Source organism: Hyla sarda, chromosome 9, assembly GCF_029499605.1.
Source record: "Hyla sarda isolate aHylSar1 chromosome 9, aHylSar1.hap1, whole genome shotgun sequence".
In the NCBI taxonomy this organism is placed as follows: domain Eukaryota; kingdom Metazoa; phylum Chordata; class Amphibia; order Anura; family Hylidae; genus Hyla; species Hyla sarda.
This window is the reverse complement of record NC_079197.1, coordinates 55,804,236-55,831,893: the sequence shown is the minus strand read 5'-3', so window position 1 is coordinate 55,831,893 and position 27,658 is coordinate 55,804,236. Positions and strand designations below refer to the sequence as shown.

The 27,658-nt window shown below is 42.6% G+C and overlaps 1 protein-coding gene across 5 annotated transcripts in view; it reads right to left on the bottom strand.

Annotated features, from left to right (window-relative positions):
* GDPD2 (glycerophosphodiester phosphodiesterase domain containing 2) overlaps positions 1-27,658 on the bottom strand; it is a 182,164-nt gene that overhangs the window by 153,753 nt on the left and 753 nt on the right. The window contains exon 1 of one of the 5 annotated variants that reach the window (XM_056537826.1): positions 20,449-20,472. The exons of the other annotated variants lie outside the window; for them this stretch is intronic. Within the exon in view, the coding sequence (XP_056393801.1) occupies positions 20,449-20,457 (9 nt within the window). The 5' untranslated portion in view covers positions 20,458-20,472. Of the gene's footprint in view, positions 1-20,448; positions 20,473-27,658 lie in introns of those variants that run through there. 5 annotated transcript variants of the gene reach the window in all.

The following is a 27,658-nucleotide window of genomic DNA, read 5'->3' as shown; positions in this document are numbered from 1 at the left end:
ATGTGACATGGCACCCAAGAACCATTTCAGAAAAACTCACTCTCCAAAATCCCATGGTCGCTCCTTCCCTTCTGAGCCCTCTACTGCGCCCGCCGAACACTTTACATACACATGAGGTATTTCTTTACTCGAGAGAAATTGGATTATAAATTTTGAGGGGCTTTTTCTCCTTTTACCCCTTGTAAAATTTAAAAAACTGGGTCTACAAGAACATGCGAGCGTAAAAAAATGAAGATTTTTAATTTTCTCCTTCACTTTGCTGCTATTCCTGTGAAACACCTAAAGGGTTAACACACTTACTGAATGTAATTTTTAATACTTTGAGAGGTGCCGTTTTTATAATGGGGTAATTTATGGGGTATTTCTAATATGAAGGCCCTTCAAATCCACTTCAAAACTGAACTGGTCCCTGAAAAATTACCATTTTGAAATTTTTGTGAAAAATTGGAAAATTGCTACTGAACTTTGAAGCCCTCTGATGTCTTTCAAAAGTAAAAACATGTCAACTTTATGATGAAAACATAAAAAGTAGACATATTGTATATGTGAATCAATATATAATTTATTTGTTATGTCTATTTTCCTTATAAGCAGAGCATTTCAAAGTAAAAAAATGCAAAATTTTCAAATTTTTCATCAAATTTTTAAATTTTTCACCAAGAAATGATGCAAGTATTACAAAAATTTACCACTGACATAAAGTAGAATATGTCACAAATGTTGGGATCAGAATGAAAAGTAAAAGCATCGCAGAGTTATTAATGCTTAAAGTGACAGTGGTCAGATGTGCAAAAATGGGCTGGGTCCTTAAGGGATTTAACACAATTTTTTCCATTGCAACTGAGGTTGTGCTTGGTAAAAGCTATTCCACATGAAAAGCACATATTTTCTTACTGTCTGCATCCATCAGGTTGTATGTAGAGTATATGCTGAATAGCAAGGTGAAGAAGATTGCCCATCTCCTGTAAAGAAGGCTGTGGGCTTTAGACATTTTTTTCAAGAATGGGTCTTTGTTCTTGTCACCATTCTGAGTCTATATCAAGAAAAATAAAATCCTTCCTTTTTTTTTTTTTAAGTAGACTTCCCAATGCTTTTCATCTGTGAAATGTTTAAAAATTATTGCATGTTCATAAAATTATTACCTTTTAGAACAGTGGCTGCCCTTATAACATTTCCTGCTGGTTGATCTTTGATGATTGGCTGAGATGTCCAGAGCTTACGTATATGTACTTTATTATATTTACCTCTATTGACATCATGCTACTCTGGATTTTTTGGGTGATATTTAATCAAATGACAATGGCTCTTTCTATTTACAGTATATGGAATGAGCCTAATTTGTTTTTTTAAAACCTGATTCGAAAATTAGGAATTTTACATCACGGACAAGATCTTCATTTATGAAGAATAAATTCTTAAAATCCTCATTAGAATTAATGTCTTCATCACTACTTACTTCAGACGACTCCACAGGTTATTCTTCATAATCACTAATGTGGAATGATCAGTCCTCAGGATCCATGAATGTAGAAATAGTGGAATTTTCAATGGTCTGCTCAATAGCTTCATCAATCTGAACTTCATGACTGTCCACTTAAAACCTACATAGTTACATAGTTAGTATGGTTGAAAAAAGACATACGTCCATCAAGCCCAACCCGGGAATTTAAGGGTAGGGTGTAAGGGTAACCTAATTGGTGAAATATGAGGAATATTGACATTGGGCTCTAGCAAAACATTTTTCGAACTTTGGGTGTATTGCTTGACTTCAATAGGGTATGACAAACCTGCGGCATGAAATTTTACAAAATAATTGTGTTCTTTTAACTGTGGAAGCATATTGGTAGGTACTTCATGGTTTTAGTTGGCGTTGAGGTTGCCAAAGCCGGGCTTCTAAATTGAGGTGCTCCTGTTGGTTCCCTAATTGACACAATTGGCTCTGTGTCTTGATGCTGAACTGTATGTTCTACATAAGTGGAGGGTTCTATTGGTGGCTCAGAATATTGAGTAATGTCTTCTGGTAACAAAAGTGCTATCGGAAACTCATCCCATATCTGCATTTCCACTAGTGTTATCATCTTTGCCAAGTTCTCACTTAGTTATTTGTCTACGACATAGGATTCTTTGCTGTCTTTTTGTCAAAGATGAATGCTGTTCTTTTGCTTTCAGGAACACAAAAGGCGATTTATTGCTTGCAAAATCATGAAAACATGGACTACTATGCAGTTTTCTTCTGCTTAGCGACTCAACCAATAATCTAGTCTCAGCAGTTTGAAGACCAGAGATAGGTATTAGCAGTGGATCAGTAATAGGCAACATTTACAGTTGTACTTCTTGTTCTCCAGTATTTAGCACAGTACCTTCAGACACAGATTGTGCCATGATAGGGACAAAGGAGGTAGTTGATAAAAGCCTTATTTTCTGTTTTTGATGGAGGATGGTCATATGTTCCTTGGTTGGAAGATGGCAAGACATTGTAAGAAATAGGCAAACTTAGGTAACAGTATCCGTTATAGAAGATGTAGACGATGTTTCTGCTGTTCCGAGCTTGAAATAATGTATGTTACCACTGTAGTTGTAGGTGTACAAACTGGAGTGGTAAGTAGTATCGTAGAAGAGACAGTGTTAACACCTCGTAAGGATGAAGTAGTAGGCAAGTGTTGAGGTTGCTGGCCTGATGTTAATGCATGTTGTCCAAAAATTGTTGAAACTGCATCCTTTCCTAATATTCTTCGATACTCCCCGTATATATAGAAAGAATGTTCAAAATGCGAAGACTGTTATGTGCCTTTCCTTTATATACTTGCAGAACCTTTTCTTCAAGGTTATTGACAAACTGCCCAGATTGCTGTAGCCAAATATGAATCCTATCAATATCCTTCAGGAAGCTGTGTAGAGATACCATATGATCGTGTTTTTGCCACAAACTAGGGCATCCCTTGACTATACAAGAAGGCATACTTAATGCAACATAAATTATAAGGATGGACATAAAACAAATTTCTTATAAGCCATTGTTTTAGGTGGATTACACTAGCAAGACTCTTGCTTATCTTACTGTTCATAGGTTCATAAAATGTTACAGGGATGATTGGGATAATTGCACCCCCCCCCCCCCCCCCACACACACACACACACACACACACACACCGAAAAAATGTAAAAGCTAATGCATGATAAAGGCAGATAAAGATGACCAGAGAACCAGCTAATTGACATAATGTCACACCAAACTCCAAAAATGGGCTGGACAAAATTATAGGCACCCTTTCAAAATTGTGGAAAAATAAGATTGTTTCAAGCATGTGATGCTCCTTTAAACTCACCTGGGGCAAGTAACATGTGTGTGAAATATAAAAATCACACCTGAAAGCAGATGAAAAGGAGAGAAGTTCACTTAGTCTTTGCATTGTGTGTCTGTGTGTGCCACACTAAGCATGGACAACAGAAAGAGGACAAGTGAACTGTCTGAGGACTTGAGAACTAAAAATTGTGGAAAAATATCAACAATCTCAAGGTTACAAGTCCATCTTCAGAGATCTAGATTTAGCTTTGTCCACAGTGCGCAACATTATCAAGAAGTTTGCAACCCTTGGCACTATAGCTAAACCTGGGCATGGACGGAAGGGAAAAATTGATGAAAGGTGTCAACGCATGATAGTCCGGACGGTGGATAAGCAGCCCCAAACAAGTTCCAAAGATATTCAAGCTGTCCTGCAGGCTCAGGGAGCATCAGTGTCAGCGCAAACTATCCGTCGACATTAAAATGAAATGAAACGCTATGGCAGCAGACCCAGGAGGACCCCACTGCTGACACAGAGACATATAAAAAAGCAAGACTACATTTTGCCAAAATTACCGTATTTATCGGGGTATAACACGCACCTGATCTGTCACTGTGCACCGCGCACTTACTGATGAGTGACGTCGTGTTGGGGACGTCACTCGTCATTACGCAGGGCACAGTGACAGATCAGGAGACCGCCGGAGCATGAAGGACTGCAGTCCCCAGGGCACATGTAACTATAAAACCGGGGATGGGGAGGGAATTGGGCAATGGCGGCGGCAGGACATATAACTATAAAACCGGGGACGGGAAGTGAATCGGGCAGTGGCAGTGGGACTCTGGCCAAGCAGAAACTGCTGCAGTTCAATGATTTAAAGCGCCCGCTTTAAATCATTGAACTGCAGCGGCATTTGCGTGGTCACAGTCTATCGGCGTATAACACGCCGATAGACTAGGCTAAAAAAAATTGCATAAAAAATGCGTGTTATACGCCGATAAATGCGGTAACTTGAGTAAGCCAAAATCCTTCTGGGAAAAAGTCTTGAGGACAGTTGAGACCAAGATAGAGCTTTTTTGTAAAGCACATCATTCTACTGTTTACCGAAAAAGGAATGATGCCTACAAAGAAAAGAACACAGTACCTACAGTGAAATATGGTGGAGGTTCAATGATGTTTTGGGGTTGTTTTGCTGCCTCTGGCACTGGGAGCCTTGGATGTGTACAAAGCATCATGAAACCTGAGGATTACCAATGGATTTCGGGTCACACTGTACAGCCCAATGTCAAAAAGCTGGGTTTTCATCCGAGATCTTGGGTCTTCCCACAATGACCCCAAACATACAAAATGGATGGCAACAAAGCGCTGGAGAGTTCTGAAGTGGCCAGCAATGAGTCCAGATCTAATTCCCATTGGTCACTGAAAAAATGTAAATTACTATTGTCTCTTGAGAAATGTGTAAACATATAAAATATTGTTGAACGCCATTAACAGAAATAAAAATACTAAATGCCAGAATTGCTGTTTTTTTCGGTCACCTCCCCTCCCAGAAAACATGGAATAAAAAGCAATTAAAGAATTGCCACGCTGAGCACTCTGGGTCCCACTGCCAACCCGGAGCGCTCCGGTCGGCACCGCTGACCGCGAGCGCTGCTCCCATGTCACCAGAGGGGACGCGATCTGAGGCACGGGACGTGCCGCTCTCGGATCGCGCCCCATGTCTCTCACTTGCCCCGTCCTCTTGCTCAGTCCCGGCGCGCATGGCCCCGCTCTCTAGGGCGCGCGCGGGTCTCTCAGATTTAAAGGGCCAGTGCACCATTAATTGGTGCCTGGCCAAATTAGTTCCAAGCATTCCCAACACTATATAAATCCACTTCCCCTTCCTGTCCCTGCCGGATCTTGTTGCTTTGTGCCAGTGAAAGCGTTCCCGTGTGTCCTTTGCCTGTGTATCCAGACCCTTGCCGTTGCCCTTGACTACAAACCCTTGCTGCCCGCCCTGACCTTCTGCTACGTCTGACCTTGCCTTTTGCCTAGTCCTTCTGTACCGTGCCTGACTCAGCAGTCAGTGAGGTTGAGTTGCTATCGGGTGGAACGACCTGGGGGTTACCTGCCGCTGCAAGTCCATCCTGCTTTGCGGCGGGCTCTGGTGAAAACCAGTAACCCCTTAGATTCCGTTCCCCTGGTACGGCCCACACCATCACCTCACTGACAGAGGATTCACTACCTGTGCCTACCCGCATACCACTCCGGATCCTGACAAGAATCCTTTCTACCCCAAAATGCTCAAAAAAACAAGCCCTCACACAGCTCCGTAGAGGTATAATAAAAAGTTATAGGGACAGAGTATGATAATGCAAAGCAATATTTTATTTATTTAAAAGTAAGGCTAGGTTTACACTACAGAATCTTTGGCCAGAAAAATTCCAGCGTGAGATTCTGAGTGTGGCCATCGCTGAATCAGTGGACACTAGGACCACAGAGACATTGCCATCTCCATAGACTACAATGGATTCCTCCAAACTGTGCTGCTAAAATTCTGCAGTGTGGACTGCAGCAGAAATTCATTGACAGCAATAGGATTCTGCTGCAATTAAATTTTGCTCAGAAATTCTGCAAACCTAGTCTTAAAGGGTAACTCTCATTAAAATAAAAAAATTTCTATTGCACCCCTTATGGTAAATAAAAAAACATTTATAATATACTTTGTTTAAAAAAAAATGTTTTCTATGTTTTATTTATGCTTACAAAAGCTCAAGAGCACATTTTCCCCATCTTATACACAGACTTAGGACCAACAGAGTGCAGCCTGGAGTGCTGGGGGGGGGGGGGGGGGGGGGGGGGGGGGCAGGGGTGTCCAGCCTCATCCAATCATAGCTCCTCTCACACTTAAAGGGGTACTCCCACCCTAGAAATCTTATCCCCTAAGGATGTCTGAACGTGGGGGTCCCGCTGCTGGAGACCTCCGCAATGTTGCATGCAGCACCCACCTGTTTCTTGTCCGGAAGCGCTGGAGGGTCTTGGTCGCGACCACGGGAACGGAAGTCTGTCCCACTCCCATAGACTTGCATTGAGGAGACGAGGCGTGACGTCACACGGGGGCGGAGTCCTGACGTCACGGACTTCCGTTCTTGTGGTCGCTTCCGGACAAGAAACAGGTGGGTGCCGCATGCAACATTGCGGGGGTCCCCAGCGGCAGGACCCTGCGGTCAGACATCTTATCCCCTATCCTTTGGATAGGGGATAAGATGTCTAGGGTGGGAGTACCCCTTTAACTGCCATATGCTGTGGGTTGGACATCCCCCCTCAGCACTCCAGACTGCACTTCCTGTGTTTGGGCTTCGGTCCTAAGTCTGTGTATGAGATGGGGGAAGATGTGCTCCTGAGCTTTTTTAAGCCTAAATAAAACATATAAAACTTCATTTTTTTTTTTTAAGTATGTTAGAGATATTTTTTATTTACCATAAGGAGTGCAATAGCAAAAATGTGTTTTAATGAGAGTGCCCATTTAAACAACTATATAAGTCTTGTATTGATATAACCACAGGTAACCAAAGCTTACAATTTTTGCCACCTGGTGTGTTTAGAAAACAAAATTTAACTAAATAAACACCCCACAAATTACACAATTGCATTTTATTTTTAATTTTTATTTTTTTGCTGTCCGAAAGGAGGATAATGGGCGAACGGGTAAGTAACAGATAGGTAAGCATTATTTTCATCAGTGTTACCCGCATTATCTGCCTGTACCAATAGGAGGTTAGTGCTTGTGACATGGATTACAGACTCCCTTTAAAGTAGTTTTTTTTAATACAATACTAACAATAACAACAGGTAATAAGAAGCAACAGAAAAACACATTTTTGGGAGCAGTCTTCTGTCTCAAACCCTTATCCCACGAAGTGATACATACACACACACACACACACATACACTACATATTGATATATATATTATATATATATATATATATATATATATATATATATTAGTGTGTATCTCCACGTAACAACTCACATCATTCCTGAGTCATTCCCGAGGAAGGGGAGTACCCGATAAGAATGCAGCATGTTTAGTGCTTTTACTCAATTTTATTGTTTTATAATATATGGAATAAAGAAGTGATTTACCTAATATGAAGTTTCCCTGGAGGTACTTAGCAACATTCCCTGAGACTGAGAAAGAAAGTGAACGGAGGATCTCTCCTGCTGAGGAAGTAGGAGAGCGTATACTCCCCTCGGTGAAGTAAGTGGAATTTCTTACCAGCAAGACCCATTTCTAAATTCAGAAATGATATCCATAAGAAAAATACAGAATCTAGACAGAGACAAAGCAAAACAGAGAGGCTATGATAAAGAATTGCAATTTCCAAGCCACTAAGTTCTGGCACAGAACAATTTTATACCAAAACACTACAATATCAAGTGGAATAAGGTGGGGTGAAAGATGACTGCTGCCTCGTTGTATAAAAGGAAATGAATGGGATTTCATGCTCAATTCCACTTGCACTTGAGCAGGGTACAGTTTAATTAACCCTTAAAGGATACAGTGAATTTTCTATTTTGCATTTTCATTTTTTTCTTTTAGCCCCTTGGGGACGAAGACCATTTTAACAAGGCCATTTTTTGCAAATCTGACCACTGTCACTTTAAGCATTAATAACTCTGGGATGCTTTAGCTTATGAATTTGATTCAGAGATTTTTTTTCGTGACATATTCTACTTTATGTTAGTGGTAAATTTTCGTTGATACTTGCATCATCGAAAATTTTTAAAAATTTCGCATTTTTCTAACTTCTAGCTCTCTGCTTGTAAGAAAAATGGACATTCCAAATAAATGATATATTGATTCACATATACAATGGGGGAGATTTATCGAAAATGTCACACTGCTGCTCAGCCTATCGCCGGCCGAGTCGGGACTTCGCTGCAGCCGGTGATTGGCTGATTGCAGTATGACTTGCCGACTACCGGCAACCAGGAAGAGGATAGCGGCAGAGACCGGAGTGGGTTACCGGGGGAGCGAAGGAAGGTATGTATCTATTTATTTTTTTACTGTCGGCAGTATGGAGGACAATTTTTCTATTCTGGAGTTCTCCTTTAACCCCTTGGGGATGGAGCCCATTATAACCCTAAGGACGGGAGCATTTTTTGCACATATGACCACTGTCACTTTAAGCATTAATAACTCTGGGATGCTTTTACTTTTCATTCTGATTTTTTTCGTGACATATTCTACTTTATGTTAGTGGTAAATTTTCAGCGTTACTTGCATCATTTCTTGGTGAAAAATTCCCAAATTTTATGAAAATTTAGCATTTTTCTAACTTTGAAACTCTCTGCTTGTAAGGAAAATAGACATAACAAATAAATTATATATTGATTCACATATACAATATGTCTACTTTATGTTGGCATCATAAAGTTGACATATTTTTACTTTTTGAAGATATTAGAGGGCTTCAAAGTAAAGCAGCAATTTTCCAAATTTTCATGAAAAATTCAAAATAGGATTTTTTTCCGGGACCAGTTAAGTTTGAAGTGGATTTGAGGGGCCTTTCTGTAAGAAACCCCCCCATTATGAAAAGTGCACCCCTCAAAGTATTTAAAATGACATTCAGAAACTTTGTTAACCCTTTAGGTGTTTCACAGGAATAGCAGCAAAGTGGAGGAAAAAAAATTAAATCTAATTTTTTTACATGTTCTTGTAGCCCTATTTTTAGACTTTTTACAAGGGGTAAAAGGAGAAAAAGACTCAAAAATGTGTAGCCCAATTTCTCTCGAGTATGGTAATACCTCATATGTGGATGTTAAGTGCTCTGAGGACGCACAACATGGCTCAGAAGGGAAGGAGCAGCTTTGCGATTTTGGAGAATTTTGTTGGAATGGTTTTTGGGGGGGCATGTCGCATTTAGGAAGCCCCCATGGTGCCAGAACAGCCCCACATGGCATACTATTTTGGAAACTAAACCCCTCAAGGAACGTAAGGGGTATAGTGAGCCTAAACACCTCACGGATGATTGACGACTATGCATTGAAGTTGGACATGAAAATGGAAAATTTGATTTTTAACACTAAAAGTATGGTGTTACCCTAAATTTTTCTTTTTCACAAGGGGTAATAGGAGAAAATGGACCCCAAAATTTTAAGCCCAATTTCTCCCAATTAAGAAAACACCACATATGCGGACGTTAAGTGCTCTACTGGCGCACTACAATGCTCAGAAGACAAGGAGCTAAATTTGGCTTTTTGAAAAAGAATTTTGCTGAAATGGTTTTGGGGGGGCATGTTGCATTTAGGAAGCCCCCATGGCGCCAGAACAGCAAAAAAAAAAAAATAAATAAATAAAAAAATAAAAAAAACACATGGCATACTATTTTGGAAACTACACTCCTCAAGGAACATTGTAAAGTTTACAGTAAGAACTTATACCTCACAAGTTTATTGAACAGTGGGTTGTAAAAGTGAAAAATTAGATTTTTAACACTAAAGTTTTTGTGTTACCCCAAATTTTTCATTTTAACAAGGTGTAATTGAACAAAAAACCCCCAAAATTTGTAGCCCAATTTCTCATGAATAAGTAAATACCTCACATGTGGACGTAAATTGCTCGGCGAGCATACTACAGGTCTCAGAAGAGAAGGAGCGCTGTTTGGCTGTAGGAGGGATAATTTTGCTGTAATTGAAGTTGGGGTCAATGTGCATTTACAAAGCCCCCATGGTGCCAGAACAGCGGAAACCCCCCACATGTGACACCATTTTGGAAACTACACCCCTCAAGGAACATGATAAACTTTACAGTAAGAACTTATACCTCACAGGTTTATTGAACAGTGGGTTGTAAAAGTGAAAAATTAGATTTTTAACACTAAAGTTTTTGTGTTACCCCAATTTTTTAATTTTAACAAGGTGTAATTGAACAAAAATCCCCCAAAAATTTGTAGCCCAATTTCTCATGAATAAGTAAATACCTCATATGTGGACGTAAATTGCTCGGCGAGGGCACTACAAGTCTCAGAAGAAGGAGCGCTGTTTTGGCTGGAATTGTAGTTGGGGGCCATGTGCATTTTCAAAGCCCCCATGGTGGCAGAACAGAGGATCCTCCCCAACTGTGCCATCTTTTTGGAAAGTACACCCCTCAAGGAACGTAACAAGGGGTACAATGAGTATTTACTACTCACAGGTTTTTTGAACAGTGGGCCGTAATAATTAGAAATCTGATTTTTAACTACTACTGTTGCTACTGTTGCACAACATTTTTCATTTTTAACTGGGATTATAGGAGAAAAAGCCCCCCAAAGTTTGGAGTCCAATTTGTCCCGAGTAAGGAAATACCACATATGTAGATGTAACATGCTGTGTGGGTGCACAACTGGGCTAATGAGTGAGAGAGCACCGAGCACCTTTGAGGCCTAAGGTGGGGATTTGCCCTGCAATGGCAAAGGTTCTGACCTAAAATAAAAATCCTAGCAAGTGACCTGAATTTTGAAATGAAACCCCTCAAGGAACGTAACAAGGGGTACAGTGAGTATTTACACCTCATAGGTTTTTGGATCAGTGGGCTGTAAAACCAAAAAGTGGGTTAATAGGAGAAAAATCCCGAAATTTTTTTAACCCAATTTCTCCTGAATACCCCATATGTGGACGTAACATGCTGTTGAGGCACATAACATGGCTCAAGACTCATAGAGCAATGTTCGCATTTGAGGCCTATGGCATATCAGTAGCTGACGGTTACATACATTCAGAGGAAAATACAAAAAGAAACACCCACATGTGACACCATTACAGAAAGTACAACCCCTGTGGAATCTTTATAGGGGTAAAGTGGACATTCAGAATGGTCGGGTGTTTCTTTCTTTCTTCTTTTATTTTCCAGGTATGGATGAAATGTATTTTTGGAAAAATGAAAATTGCAATTTTCCAACTGATATGCTATTTGTGTATGGAGTATGATGACCCAGAGCATAGGCAAAAGTAAAACGTGTGCTCGTCACAAACCCTATGCTCTGCTTCATCATTATGGGAATGTTTTTTTTTTGGGTGGCCATCCCTAAACGGTTACCTGAAAATGCACACACCGCTCAGGGGAGGAGAGAGCACTGCGCATTTGAGGCCTGATGGTTACATACATTAAGAGGAAAAAAAAAAGAAACAGCCACATGTGACCATATTTTGAATGGACGGGCGTTTCCTAGATTTATTTTCCAGGAATGGATGAAGGGTAGTTTTAGGAAAAATGAAAATTGCAATTTTCATAATAATTTGCAAATTGGGTACCCAGAATGATGCCCCAGAGTATAGCCAAAAGTAAAAAATTATGCCCGCCCGAAACCCTATACTCTGATTCATCATTCTGGGAATGTGACGTGTGTGGCCGTCCCTATTCTGTTAACCCAAATGCGCACCCCACTCAGGTGTAGAGAGAGCGCTGCACATTTGAGGCAACCTGAAAACCCCCAATGCAAATGACTGACACATGACCCAATACCACCAGAGGTCGTATCAGGGGTATTATGCTATTGGGCTTGGTTTTTTTTCTTGGGGGGGGGGGGGGTAAAATTTGGAGGATAGTGTGTACTGGGGACAGGTACATTGGGGTCAAATCAAGTGGAATTAAAAGGGAGAAAGATGATTTTAAAATTTAGTGCTCCATGGAAGTTTGATACTCCCTGAATCAATCCTTAATGCAGAGGCCCGGATGATCGGGGCAAGTGTCGCACTGAGTGGTGGTGTCCTTCCGAATCCCCCTCCTGCGACACACATTGCATTTTTTATGGGATCGTCCCTTCTTTCCAGTGTGGGGAACCTCACCTGGAAAGTGTTGGCCAGGGACGATCCTGGCACCACCAGTTCTGGAAGTGCTCGGGGCCGCTACCCCCTGACCACCAAAGATCAGGGCCTTTATGAGCACCTCCTGGAACTTGAGAACTCTCCCTGTGTTGCCAGCGCTCCAGTATAGTACAAATGCATTGAACATGGCAACCTGGACCATGTAGATTGCAACCTTTTTGTACCATGCCCGGGTTTTGCGCATGGCATTATATAGCTTGAAGACTTGATCAGAGAGATCAACTCCCCCCATATACTGATTGTAGTCCACGATACAAATCGGGCTTGAGAACCGGTGCCGCGGTACCTCGCACAGGGACATGTCCATTCTTTGTGCGGAGACTGCACGGAATGCATAGCATTCCCGTGCGGTCCTAGCGCCAGTGCCCACATTCTCCGGAATGTCCGCAGAAAGATTCACGCACATTGTCTTTATTCTGTACGTCAGTGCAATTAAACCAATACCCAATTTATATAGCTTTTCTATTATTGTACTATTTAAAAAATATATATATATATATAACTTTTTTACTATTCTGTATATGGTGTATGCAGAGATGTATGAGGGCTAATTTTTGCACCGTGATCTGTAGTTTTTATTGGTACCATTTTTGTTCTGATGGGACTTCTGGATCGCTTTTTATTATTATTTTTCCAGTATATGATGTGCTTAAAAATCTGTATTTTTGGTGGTATTTTTTTGTGTTTACGTTTTTTAATAGTTTGTACATTTAGGCATGCGGCGATACCAAATATGTTATTTTTTTTCTTTATTTTTTTTGTAAAGTGGGAAAATAAGGGGGATTGGATTTTTTTTATTAGGGGAGGGGGTTTTATATGATTTTAGAAACTATTTTTTATTTTACACTCTTTTAAGTCCCCATAGGGGACTTTAATATGCAATCACTAAGCCAGGCTACATAATTGAATCGGCAATCGGGCGGCAGGAGGCAAGTAAAGGTACCCTCCTCCACCATTTTGGCTCCACTGAGCTGCCGACATCTTTCATCTTTCTCCTGCACTTCAAAACCAACAAGGTACGCCCTTGGTCCTTAAGTGCATTGTCCTTAACAGGTTTAAGCTTACTGGAAAATAAATGTGAAAACAATTAGCACACAACATTGGATGAATTTAGAATCTTTGATGATTCCAAGGACATCAATTTAAGGCAGTTTATTGGAAATGTATTTATTTTTTAGGTGGTAGGTGTTCACGCCTGGTGTGGTGCTCTGTGGCGGCCATTGTTGCTGTGATGCTTTGTCTGTGGGGTGGTGTCAGGAGCTTGGTTGGGCAGCAGTGGGGCTGCCTGGCCAATGGGTCGTTCCCCCTGTGGGCTGTGGGCTTGGTGTTGCTCCGCCAGTGTTAGGTTAGGGACCCACTCTGACTAGGTGGCCTCGATGTGGTGAGTGGGCTTGTACTTTTTGATCAAAATGTATACTAACAACCTGTTCATTTTTTAAATTTTGCTGAGACGCAAGGAGATCAAAATACAAATTGTGGATGTGCGGCTGTGTTTCTGTTTCTCTATTTTTGTTGTACATTGTAGTCTCCCCTCATTCATGGCCAGCACTCCACTCCACCCCACCCATTCTGCCCAGGCATTTTTAATTAGCAGGAGACTGCATATGGGTATCCTCTTAGCAATCTCCCAGCCCTCTGGCAGGGAGCAGATGGTAGGTGTTCCCACTGGTGTGGCAGCCATTGTTGCTGTGATGATTTGCTGAGAAGCAAGTAGATGAAAATACAAATTGTGGGTGTGCGGCTATGTTTCTCTTTCTTTATTTTTGTTTTATATTCATTTCTTAGGTTGACTCACTCCTACTTTATTGAGAAAAATACTGAAATAAATAAAAATACTGTAATACATTTTTATTAACATTAATAATATTCATATCTAACAATGTAATATTCATATGTAATGGGTGAGGGCCCTGTGGCAACTGTTGTTTACCTCTACTCCAGACACTTGAAAACATATAACCTTAATAAAATGATTTATCATTTTTACCCCTAGAAACTAACAAATTATCTAAAAAATTTTGCACTTTTGAGGCCCTGGGTATAGGTCTAGTAACTAAACTCAGTCAGGTTTACATTATTGAGTGAGCTACATTTATCTATTTTATTTATCCCTTAGCCCTACAGGGAATTGGGAACACCTTTTGACACTTGACACCAGAGAATAAAGGCATTTTTCTACATTATGGAAGCAACAATTGCAGGCAACATTCCCTTTAGGAAATCTGAGAACATGACTGAGAATTTTAATTACCAAGCCAAAATCTCTCCTAAAGTAAAAGATCTGTAGAGCCATTTCAGAGTGTTTTCCCTACATATAGAGCAGAGTGCTGACTAAAAGAGAGGTCTTTATTATTGAACTGGAGGGGTAACATTTCTCATTGAGGTGCTCGCCACAATCTATTAACACCTTCTCCTCTACCATATTTACAAAGCAAAAGTCAATGACAGATGACACGAGAAGGGCCTATGTAAAGTATCCATCAGATTTCACCTGCATAACCCAAGAAGTGAAATGCTGCCTTAAAACACTGAAATACACAAATCACCATGTCCAGATGGCATCCATTTGGGAGCAATGCTATACCAGAGTATCTTAAAAATAACCTAAGATGTTGTATCTGGATTTTTATAAGGCATATGATAAAGTGCTGGGTCTAGGGGCAAATATGCAGAAATGGGTTAGTAACTGGCTCAGATAGGACACAGGAAATGTATTGATGAAACATACTCCAGTTAGGTCACAGTCACAAGTGGGGTACCCTAGGGGTCAGTTTTGGCTCATTTTCTTTTTAATATGTTTAGTAATGACCACGTGGACAGCTTACGGTGTAGAATTTCACTATCTGTACTTGACATCAAATTATGTACGACAACCAAGCCAGAGAAGGATAATATAATACTACAGTGGAATTTGGAAGCTGGAGGCTTGGGTGGAGAAATGGCAAATACAATTTAATGTGGATTAATGTAAGGTTATGTACTTGGGCTGTAAACAAAATAGAAAATGATATATATCGTAACACACTGGGTATAGGTGGGCAGTAGGCTCAACATTTGTAGTCAGTACCAAGCAGCATTTGCTAAGGCAAATAAAATCATCATCCAAAGAGGCACAGATCTTCCTCTATACAAATCTCTAGTCAGAACATATTTGGAATGTTTTGTTCAGTTATGGGCATCTGTATACAAGAAGGATATTTCTGAACTGAAGAAGGTGCAGAGGAGGGTGACCAAGGTAATTAAATGGTTCTCATGCAGTACCAAGACAGGTAATTAAATTTGGAGTTACTTACACAGCTTAACCCCTTAAGGACCCAGCCCATTTTCACCTTAAGGACCCGGCCATTTTTTGCACATCTGACCACTGTCACTTTAAGCATTAATAACTCTGGAATGATTTTACTTTTCATTCTGATTCCGAGAATGTTTCTTCATGACATATTCTACTTTATGTTAGTGGTAAAATGTTGTTGATACTTGCATCATTTCTTGGTGAAAAATTCCAAAATTTGATGAAATTTTTTTTTTGCATTTTTCTAACTTTGAAGCTCTCTGCTTGTAAGGAAAACAGACACTCCAAATAAATGATATATTGATTCACAAATACAATATGTCTACTTTATATTTTCATCATAAAGTTGACATGTTTTTACTTTTGGAAGACATCAGAGGGCTTCAAAGTTCAGCAGCAATTTTCCAATTTTTCACAAAATTTTCAAAATCTGAATTTTTCAGGGACCAGTTCAGTTTTGAAGTGGATTTGAAGGGCCTTCATATTAGAAATACTCCACAAATGACCCCCATTATAAAAACTTCCCGCCTCAAAGTATCCAAAATGACATTCAGTAAGTGTGTTAACCCTATAGGTGTTTCACAGGAATAGCAGCAAAGTGAAAATTCAAAATCTTCATTTTTTACACTCGCATGTTCTTGAATGAATCTGTCAGACACCTGTGGGGCGTAAATACTCAGTGCGTCCCTTATTAAATTCTGTGAGGGGTGTAGTTTCCAAAATGCGGTCACATGTGGGGGGGGGGGGCATTGTTCTGGCACTATGGGGGCTTTGTAAACACACGTGGCCTTCAATTCCGGACAAGTTTTCTCTTCAAAATCCCAATGGCGCTCCTTCTCTTCTGAGCATTGTAGTGCGCCAGCAGAGCACTTGACGTCCACACATGGGGTATTTATATACTCAGAAGAAATGGGGTTACACATTTTGGGGGGCTTCTTTCCTTTTTTTCCCTTGTGAAAATGAAAAATTTAGGGTAACACCAGCATTTAATGAAAATTCTTCAAACACCTGTGGGGTGTTAAGGCTCACTATACCCCTTGTTACGTTGCATGAGGGGTGTAGTTTCCAAAATGGGGTCACATCTGGGTATTTATTTTTTTGCGTTTATGTCAGAACCGCTGTAAAATCAGCCACCCCTGTGCAAATCACCAATTTTGGCCTCAAATGTACATAGTGCGCTCTCACTTCTGAGCCTTGTTGTGCGCCCGCAGAGCATTTTACACCCACATATGGGGTATTTCCATACTCAGGAGAAATTGCGTGACAAATTTTGGGGGTCTTATTTTGCTTTTACCGCTTGTGAAAATAAAAAGTATGGGGCAACACCAGCATGTTAGTGTAAAAATGTAAATTTTTTTACACTAACAGGCTGGTGCAGCCCCCAACTTTTCCTTTTCATAAAGGGTAAAAGGAGAAAAAGCCCCCCCAAAATTTGTAGTGCAATTTCTCCCGAGTACGGAAATACCCCATATGTGGCCCTAAACTGTTTCCTTGAAATACGACCAGTGTGCCTCCAACTGTTGCAAAACTAAGGGCATGCTGGGAGATGTAGTTATGCAACAGCTGGAGGTACGCAACTACAACTCCCAGCATGCCGAGACAGCTGTTTGGGCATGCTGGGATTTGCAGTTTTGCAACATCTGGAAAGCTACAGTTTAGAGACCGCTGCACAGTGATCTCCAAACTGTGACTCTCCAGATGTTGCAAAACTACAAATCCCAGCATGCCCAGACAGCAAACTGCTGTGTGGGCATGCTAGGAGTTGTTGTTTTGCAACATCTGGAGGGCTACAGTTTAGAGACCACTGTATAGTAGTCTCAGACTGTAGCCCTCCAGATGTTGCTAGGCCACTCACCGCCTTCCGTAGGATCCAGGGAGCCGCATCGACGTCCTCTTCTTCCGTCGATCCCCACCGCCGATCGCTGGCTGCTGCTGCCGCTGATTGGTAAGTGGACTTCAGCGACGGTCCCTGTCGGTTTCCCCATTCGGCCCGGCCTATTGTGGGTGGGCAAAACGGGGAAACCGAAAGTTAACCCCCCCCCCCCCCCCCGCCCCCGATCTGCTATTGGTCGTCGCTTCTTGACGACCAATAGCAGGGATAGGAGGGGTGGCACCCCTGCCACCTCACTCCTATCCCTTCAGGGGGATCGTGGGTGTCTTGGACAACCGCATTCCCCCTTATATTCCGGGTCACCATAGATCTGTATGACCCGGAATCGGCACAAATGGTCGGTGCGAATTCACCGATCGCCGACATGGGGAGGTCTGATGACCCCCTAGGGCATTTGCGCGGGGTGCCTGCTGATAGATATCAGCAGTCACCCCAATCCGTATGGATACGTCCTGGGTCCTTTGGTACCAGGGAGCCAGGGCATATCCATACGCCCTAGGTCCTTAAGGGGTTAAAGGCAATCTGATCACAATGTACAAATATATGAATGGACAGTACAGAGATCTTTCGAGTCATCTTTTTACATCTAGGTCTGTAACCATGACAAGTGGGCATTCTCTACGTCTAGAGCAGGTGTACTCAACTATCTTTAGTGAGCGTCCGCTTATTCAGGTCTGCCATCTGGTGAAGGTCCGAGCTGAACGTTAAGGCCTTCAGCTCGGCCTCAGTGCCATAAAAGAAAGAGCAAACGAGCGACTGAAGTGTGGAGTATGTATGACCTGAATACTGCCGCACACTGTACCTTCTGAATATAATAATGCCACACACTGTACCCTCTGAATATAATAATGCCACACACTGTTCCCCTGAATATAATACTGCCGCACACTGTACCCTCACAATATGCCAGTGATGCCACTGTGCCCCAAAGAATAAATGATGCCACTGTGCCCTGACAATGAATGATGCCACTGTGCCCCCAAATTTATGCAACCGTGCTTCCAGAATTAATGATGCCACTGTGCCCCCAGAATTATTGATGCCTCCGTGCCCCACAGAAAGAATGATGCTACCGTGCCCCACAGAATTAATGATGCCACCGTGCCCCACAAAGTTAATAATGCCACTGTGACCCACAAAGTTAATGATGCCTCTGCCCCTAGAATTGATGATGCCACTGTGCCCCACAGTTAATGAAGCCAATGTGCCCCACAAAGTTAATGATGCCACAGTGCTAGAGTTACCGATACCACTGTGTCCCACAAAGTTAATGATGCCACTGTGCCCCTAGAATTATTGATGCCACTGTGCCCCACAGAGTTAATGATGCCACTGTGCCGACATATAAACTTTGCCACTGTGACTCTCCAGCTGTTGCAAACTACAACTCCTATCATGCACAGACAGGTGGTCATCATGGGAGCTATAGTTCTACAAAAACTGGAGAGTCAAAAGTTTGGGAACACAAACTTTTACCTGAGAGCTTTGCTCCCGTCCCAGGTCCCGCGCTGCTCCGCTGCTCTGGCCTCTTCTTGTCAGGCTTGGCTAGAGCAGATGATGCAGGCAGTGCTAATCGCACCGCCTGCATCACAGGAGAAGCGCCGGGCAGGGACACAGTATTCCCTTACTCCAGGCCACGGCTATTCATTTGTATCGGTGTTTTAAGGACACCGCTACAAATGAATAAGGGGAGATTCAGCGGGTGGTTGGATCTGGAACGCGGTCCGCCAGTTGAGTACCCCTGGTCTAGAGGAAAGAAGGTTTCACCATCATCACAGATAGAGACCCAGTACTGCACTTTGGGGTACACCACTTAACCAGGGACCATTTAGAGTAGAAATCATTGACCGCTACAATCTGTATGGTCCTTGACCCAGTTTTCAATCCAATTACAAACTATAATTTCCTAACCATTAGGTTTCTAAAAGAAACAAAACACTACAGGGGAGATTTATAAAAACCTGTGTAGAATAAGAGTGGTGCAGTTGTCCAAAACCTGTGTAGAATAAGAGTGGTGCAGTTGTCCATAGCAACCAGATTGCTTATTGCATTTTTAAAGAAATGTGAAAGATGCAATCTGATTGGCTGCTATGGACAACTGCGCCACTCTTCCTTTACACAAATTTTGATAAATCTCCTAATATATCCACAGCTGCCCCACTTTCCAGCATTCTACTTATTTCTTTAAAAAAACAAAATTTGGATTTTAATAAAAATCAGTAGCGCTCCACAATCTGTTGAAAAAAACTGTAAAGAAATAGTAAAAAAAAACAGATAATCCTCCTGATTTTGCATCTGTTCCTGTGGTTGGCACAAAAACTGACAAAAAAAAAAGGCACGAGTGACAACAGCCTCAATCTCGTGCTATGCAGTGCCATGCAAGTCACTGCAAAAATCACAGGATTAACATAACACAGCTTTAAAAGGGTATTCCGGTAGAAAACATCAACTGTCTCCAGAAAGTTAAAACAGATTTGTAAATTATTTCTATTAAAAAATCTTAATCCTTCCAGTACTTATCAGCTGCTGTATGCTTCAGAGGAAGTTGAGTAGATCTTTCTGTCTGACCACAGTGCTCTCTGTTGACATCTTTGTCAGGAACTGCAGGAGAGGTTTGCTATGGGGATTTGCTCCTACTCTGGATAGTTCCTGACACAGACAGAGGTGACAGCAGAGAGCACTGTGGTCAGACAGAAAATAACTAAACAACTTCCTGTGGAGCATACAGCAGCTGATAAGTACTGGAAGGATTAAGATTTTTTTTAATAGAAGATATTTACAAATTGTTTTCCACTGGAGTACCTCTTTCATAGCATTGCATTACCAGCTTTTACCATGTGACAATTGCTAAGTATCCAACTTTGTGTCACTAAAAAGCCTTATCACCTATTCACAAGATAGATGAATGTTTATCAGTTCTGGTCCTCAGTAATTCCCACCCCTGATCCCAGCTGACTACATACTGCCCAGTACTCCAGGTCAGCACATCCTACCCAAGACTGCAGTAAGTACATACAAACATGGACAATATTGTTTGTACCCTATCGTTAAAAACAGAAAAACCAACAGTGCTGCCTAAAATAACTTGAAATTGACAGAAGTAAAAATGAGTAAAAATTTGCTTAAAATTACCTGAATCATGCATTGCTTTTGAAAGGTGGTCCTAAAGAATCATTTAAAAAAAATAATAATAATGAAAGTGCCTTGTACAAAAATAAAGGTTTGCAGCAAGTGATATCTGTAACTCTCAATGACGCTATGTTCACATGGCAGAATTTCCTTGCAGAGTTTCCCCAGAAAATTCTTCTTGGAAATTCTGCAAAATTGACTGCACATTGAATTGAATGGGGAGTCCGCTGGCCCATTCACATGGCAGAATTTCCACTATGGAATTCTGCTTTCCGGGTTCTGCAAAAGCATTGAATAGGTCTTTAAATGTTGGAGAATTCCAGGCAGAATCCTATTGAACTCAATGGGGCTTTCCATTTCATCAGGATTCTGTGTTTTGAGCACAGCAAGCTTTGCAGAACCGAATTTGAATGGAATAGCAGAATTTCTGCCATGTGAACATGAGAGTACTGCACTTGTATACGGGTATCTTGGCCCACTTCTCATATGATATAGCTCCAGCTGTCTCAGGTTTGAGGGGTGGCTTCTCCAGTCCGCATATTTCAGCTCTTCCACAGATGTTCAATAGGATTGAGGTCACAGCTCATAGAAAGCCACTTCAGAATAGTCCAATGTTTTGCCAAAAGCTTAAATTTTGTCTCATCCGTCCAAAGGGCCCCAAACCTTCTGGGAGAATGTCCTTTGGACAAATCTGGAGCTTTTCAGCAAGTCACATCAGCTCTATGTTCGCACACACAAAAACGACGAATACAAGAACACTGTACCTACTGTGAAGCATGGAGCACCTGGTACAGAGGGTCTTCAATCTGTACAGGGTACCATGAAATCTCAAGAATATCCTGGCATTCTCAAGCGAAATGTGCTGCCCAGTGTCAGAAAGGCTGGTCTCAGCTGCAGATCATAGGTCCTCAAACAGAATAATGGAGGAGATTTATCAAAACCTGGGTAAAGGAAGAGTGGTGCAGTTGTTTATAGCAACCAGTTTGCTTTTTAAAGTGGCCAATGAAAAAAACAAAGAAGGAATCTGGTTGCTATGGGCAACTGCACCACTCTTCCTTTAACCTGTTGGGGACGAAGGGCGTATGCATACGCCCTTGCGTCCTGGTACTTAAGGACGAAGGGCGTATCCATACGCCCGTGGGAATTTCGGCCCCCGCCGTGCAAATGCCCAGGGGGGTCATTAGACCCCCCCATGTCGGCGATCGGCGCAAATAGCAAGTGAATTCACACTTGCGATTTGCGCCGATTCCGGGTCATTACGGGTCTATGGTGACCCGGTGACCCGGAATAGAAGGGGGATGGCGGGTGTCTAAGACACCCACGATCCCCCTAAAGCGATAGGAGTGAGGTGGCAGGGTTGCCACCCCTCCTATCTCTGCTATTGGTGGTCTAGACACGACCACCAATAGCAGATCTGGGTCGGAGGGGTTTACTTTCGTTTTCCCCGTCCTGCCCTCCCACAATAGGCGGGGCAGAACGGGGAAAACGAAGAGGAGCGGCGTCGGAGTCCACTTACCCCTCCGGAGGCAGCGGAGCGACGGGGATCGTCGGCGGCGACGGAGATCTGCGGCGGCGTGCGGCAGAAGAGGACGGCTCCCGGATGCGACGGAAGCCGGTGAGTAGTTGCCTAGCAACATCTAGAGGGCTACAGTCTGAGACCACTATAGTGGTCTATAGACTGTAGCCCTCCAGATGTTGCAAAACTACAACTCCCAGCATGCCCAGACAGCTGTTTGCTGTGTGGGCATGCTGGAATTTGTAGTTTTGCAACAGCTGGAGGTCTGCAGTTTAGAGACCACTGCACAGTGATCTCTATACTGCCCTCTAGATCTTGCAAAACTACAACTCCTAGCATGCCCACACAGCTGTTTGCTGTCTGGGCATGCTGGGAGTTGTAGTTTTGCAACATCTGGAGGTCCACAGTTTGGAGATCACTGTTCAGTGGTCTCTAAATTGTAGCACTCCAGATGTTGCAAAACTACAAATTCCAGCATGCCCACACAGAAAACAGCTGTCTCGGCATGCTGGGAGATGTAGTTGCGTACCTCCAGCTGTTGCATAACTACATCTCCCAGCATGCCCTTCTGTGATCAGACATGCTGGGAATTGTAGTTTTGCAACAGCTGGAGGCACACTGGTTGGAAAATACTGAGTTAGGTAACAGAACCCAACTCAGTATTTTCCAACCAGTGTGCCTCCAGCTGTTGCAAAACTACAACTCCCAGCATGTACTGACAGACCGTGCATGCTGGGAGTTGTAGTTTTGAAACAGCTGGAGGTTTGTCCCCCCCCCATGTGAACGTACAGGGTACATTCACACGGGCGGATTTACAGCAAGTTTCCTGCTTCAAGTATGAGCTGCGGCAAATTTTTCGCCGCAGCGCAAATTCCTAGCGGGAAACTCACCGTAACCCGCCAGTGTGAATGTACCCTAAAAACACTATACTAACACCTAATAAAGAGTAAAACACAACATATACACCCCCTTACACTGTCCCCCCCCCCAATAAAAAGGAAAAATGTATTGTACAGCAGTGTTTCCAAAACGGAGCCTCCAGCTGTTGCAAAACAACAACTCCCAGCATTTCCGGACAGCCACTGACTGTCCAGGCATGCTGGGAGTTTAGCAACAGCTGGAGGCATCCTGTTTGGGAATCACTGGCGTAGAATACCCCTATGTCCACCCCTATGCAATCCCTAATTTAGTCCTCAAATGCGCATGGCGCTCTCTCACTTTGGAGCGCTGTCGTATTTCAAGGAAACAGTTTAGGGCCACATATGGGGTATCTCCGTACTCGGGAGGAATTACACTACAAATTTTGGGGGTCTTTTTCTCCTTTTACCCCTTTTGAAAAGGAAAAGTTGGGGTCTACACCAGCCTGTTAGTGTAAAAAAAAAAATGTTACACTAACATGCTGGTGTTGCCCTTTACTTTTTATTTTCACAAGAGGTAAAAGGAAAAAAAGACCCCCAAAATTTGTAACGCAATTTCTCCTGAGTACGGAAATACCCCATATGTGGACGTAAAATACTCTGCGGGCGCACAACAAGGCTCAGGAGTGAGAGCGCACCGGGTACATTTGATGCCTAAATTGGTGATTTGCACAGGGGTGGCTGATTTTACAGCGGTTCTGACATAAATGCAAAAAAATAAATACCCACATGTGACCCCATTTTGGAAACTACACCCCTCGTGTAATGTAATAAGGGGTACAGTGAGCATTTACGCCCCACAGGGGTCTGAAAGATTTTTGGAACAGTGGTACGTGAAAATGAAAAATGTAATTTTTTTGTTTGCACAGCCCACTGTTCCAAAGATCTGTCAAACGCCAGTGGGGTGTAAATGCTCACTGTACCCCTTATTACATTCTGTGAGGGGTGTAGTTTCCAAAATGGGGTCACATGTGGGGGGGTCCACTGTTCTGGCACCACGGGGGGCTTTGTAAATGCACATGGCCCCCGACTTCCATTCCAAACAAATTATCTCTCTAAAAGCTCAATGGCGCTCCTTCTCATCTGAGCGTTGTAGTTCGCTCGCAGTGCACTTGACGTCCAAACATGGGGTATTTCCATACTCAGAAGAAATGGGATTACAAATTTTGGGGGGCATTTTCTCCTATTACCCTTTGTAAAAAAGTAAAATTTGGGGAAAAACCAGCATTTTATTGGAAAAATATATTTTTTTAATTTACACATCCGACTTTAACAAAAAGTTGTCAAACACCTGTGGGGTGTTAAGGCTCACCGTACCCCTTGTTACGTTCCTTGAGGGGTGTCGTTTCCATAATAGTGTGCAATGTGGGGGTTTTTGCTGTTCTGGCACCATAGAGGCTTCCTAAATGGGACATGCCTCCCAAAAACCATTTCAGAAAAACTCACTCTCCTAAATCCCATTGTTGCTCCTTCGCTTCTGAGCCCTCTAGTGCACCCGCCGAACACTTGACATACACATGAGGTATTTTCTAACTCGAGAGAAATTGGGTTACAAATTTTGAGAGGATTTTTTTCCTTTTACCCCTTGTAAAAATTCAAAAATTGGGTCTACAAAACATGCCAGTGTAAAAAATGAAGATTTTGAATTTTCTCCTTCACTTTGCTGCTATTCCTGTGAAACACCTAAAGGGTTAAAACGCTGACTGAATGTCATTTTGAATACTTTGAGGGGTGCAGTTTCTATAATGGGGTCATTTATCGGGTATTTCTAACCAGAAGACCCTTCAAATCCCCTTCAAACCTGAACTGGTCCCTGAAAAATTCCGATTTTGAAAATTTTGAGAAAAATTGGAAAATTGTTGCTGAACTTTGAAGCCCTCTGATGTCTTCCAAAAGTAAAAACTCATCAATTTTATGATGCAAACATAAAGTAGACATATTGTATATGTGAATCAATATATAATTTATTTGGAATATCCATATTCCTTATAAGCAGAGAGCTTCAAAGTTAGAAAAATGCAAAATTTTCAAATTTTTCATGAAATTTTTGAATTTTTCACCAAGAAAGGATGCAAGTATCGCCGAAAATTTACCACTAACATAAAGTAGAATATGTCACAAAAAAACAATGTCGGAATCAAATTTATAAGTAAAAGGATCCCAGAGTTATTAATGCTTAAAGTGACAGTGGTCAGATTTGCAAAAAATGCTCCCGTCCTTAGGGTCATAATGGGCTCCGTCCCCAAGGGGTTAAAGGCAGCGGTGACATCACTGAGCACTGCACGGAACAGGACAAGGTAAGTACCATTGTCATCAGGGTCACCTGCACTACCTGTCGGTACCCACAGGTTATTGCAGGTGACACTGGTGACAGATTTCCTTTAAACGGGTTTTGATAAGTCTACCCCAATGACCCTAAACACACAGCTAGAAACACCGAAGAATGGTAAAGAGAAAAATATTGGGCTATTCTGAAGTGGCCTTCTACGAGCCCTGATCTGAATCCTATTGAACATCTGTGGAAGGAGCTAAAACATGCAGTCTGGAGAAGACACCTTCACACTTGAGACAATAGAGTAGGATCCTATGAGGAGTGGGCCAAGATACCTGGAGACAAGTGCAGACGTCTCGTTGAGAGTGACAGAAATCACTTGATTGTAGTGACTGTCTCAAGAGGTTGTGCAACCAAATATTAAAGGAGATCGGTCATACAAAAAAAAAAAAACTATGTTTTAGCTCACAGGGGATCTGAGTGCTGGGGTCAACCACAATCTCTTGTACGGAGCCCCGGCTCTCCCCGGGAGTGGCGCGTCACGACCCCTCCATATATGTCTATGGGAGTGCCGTTTGACTATCTATGGCTCTCCCATAGAGCTATATGGAGGAGGCGTGGTGGTCCCTGCTTTGGGCGATGATTGTGACGCGCCGCTCCAGGCAAGAGCCGGGGCTCCGTGCAGAAGATCGCAGGGGGGGGGGGGGGGGGGGGGTCCGAGCGGATAGGGGATACATTTTTTTGAATGAGAATAGTTCAGGGTACTATAGTGCAGTTTCATGATTTTGTTCTTTAACGTGGTTCTGCTGAACCAAAATGAAGGTCTGATTTTTACCAGTTCATTTTCAGTGATTTTTTTCATTATTACTATTGTTTCAAGTTATTTCAGCTTGTCATCACTTAAATCTGTTCCAGTTCCCATTGGGGTTCACAATCTAAATTCCACAGCGCATTCTACCTAAGACTCCAATCATTACACCCTACACAGATGTCAGACTCCTACCCAACACTTTGGGGGAGATTTATCAAAACTGGTGTAGAGGAAGAGTGGCACAGTTACCCATGGCAACCGGACTGCTTCTTTCATTTTTCACAGGTCTCTTTAAAAATGAAAGAAGCAATCTGATTGGTTGCCATGGGCAACTACACCACTCTTCCTCTGCACAGTTTTTGATAAATCTCCCCCTTTGAGCCAGAACATCCCACCCATGACCCCTTGTCACAACATCCCACCCATCACCCCTGGTCAGTACATCCCATCCAAGATCCCAGTCCATTACATCCTAACCATGACCCCTGGTCTGTATAACTTACCCATTACATCCTGCCCATGACCCCTGGTCTGTATAACTTACCCATTACATCCTACCCATGACTCCTGGTCTGTATAACTCACCCATTACATCCTACCCATGACCCCTGGTCTGTATAACTTACCCATTACATCCTACCCATGACCCCTGGTCTGTATAACTCACCCATTACATCCTGCCCATGACCCCTGGTCTGTATAACTCACCCATTACATCCTGCCCACGACTCCTGGTCTGTACATCCTGCCCATGACCCCCTGATCTGTATAAGTTACCCATTACATCCTACCCATGACTCCTGGTCTGTGCATCCTGCCCATGACCCCTGGTCTGTATAACTTACCCATTACATCCTGCCCATGACCCCTGGTCTGTATAACTTACCCATTACATCCTACCCATGACTCCTGGTCTGTATAACTCACCCATTACATCCTACCCATGACCCCTGGTCTGTATAACTTACCCATTACATCCTACCCATGACCCCTGGTCTGTATAACTTACCCATTACATCCTACCCATGACCCCTGGTCTGTATAACTCACCCATTACATCCTGCCCATGACCCCTGGTCTGTATAACTCACCCATTACATCCTGCCCACGACTCCTGGTCTGTACATCCTGCCCATGACCCCCTGATCTGTATAAGTTACCCATTACATCCTACCCATGACTCCTGGTCTGTGCATCCTGCCCATGACCCCTGGTCTGTATAACTTACCCATTACATTCTACCCATGACCCCTGGTCTGTATAACTTACCCATTACATCCTACCCATGACCCCTGGTCTGTATAACTCACCCATTACATCCTAACCATGACCCCTGGTCTGTATAACTTACCCATTACATCCCACCCATGACCCCTGGTCTGTACATCCTGCCCATGACTCCTGGTCTGTACATCCTGCCCATGACCCCTGGTCTGTACATCCTGCCCATGACCCCTGGTCTGTATACGTTACCCATTACATACTGCCCTTCACCTCAGTTTAGTACATCCTAAACAACATTCTGGATCAGAACATCCAACCTATGACCCAGGAAAATGCTGATTTGCTCCCCAGCTCCTGCCCTAGGCTCTCAGGTGTCATTTATGTTCATTCCTTTTCAGGGTGACATAGGTCCTCACATTTCTATACTCTGGCTGTGCTGGACTAGCAGCTATCCCAGGGCTGTATAATCCATT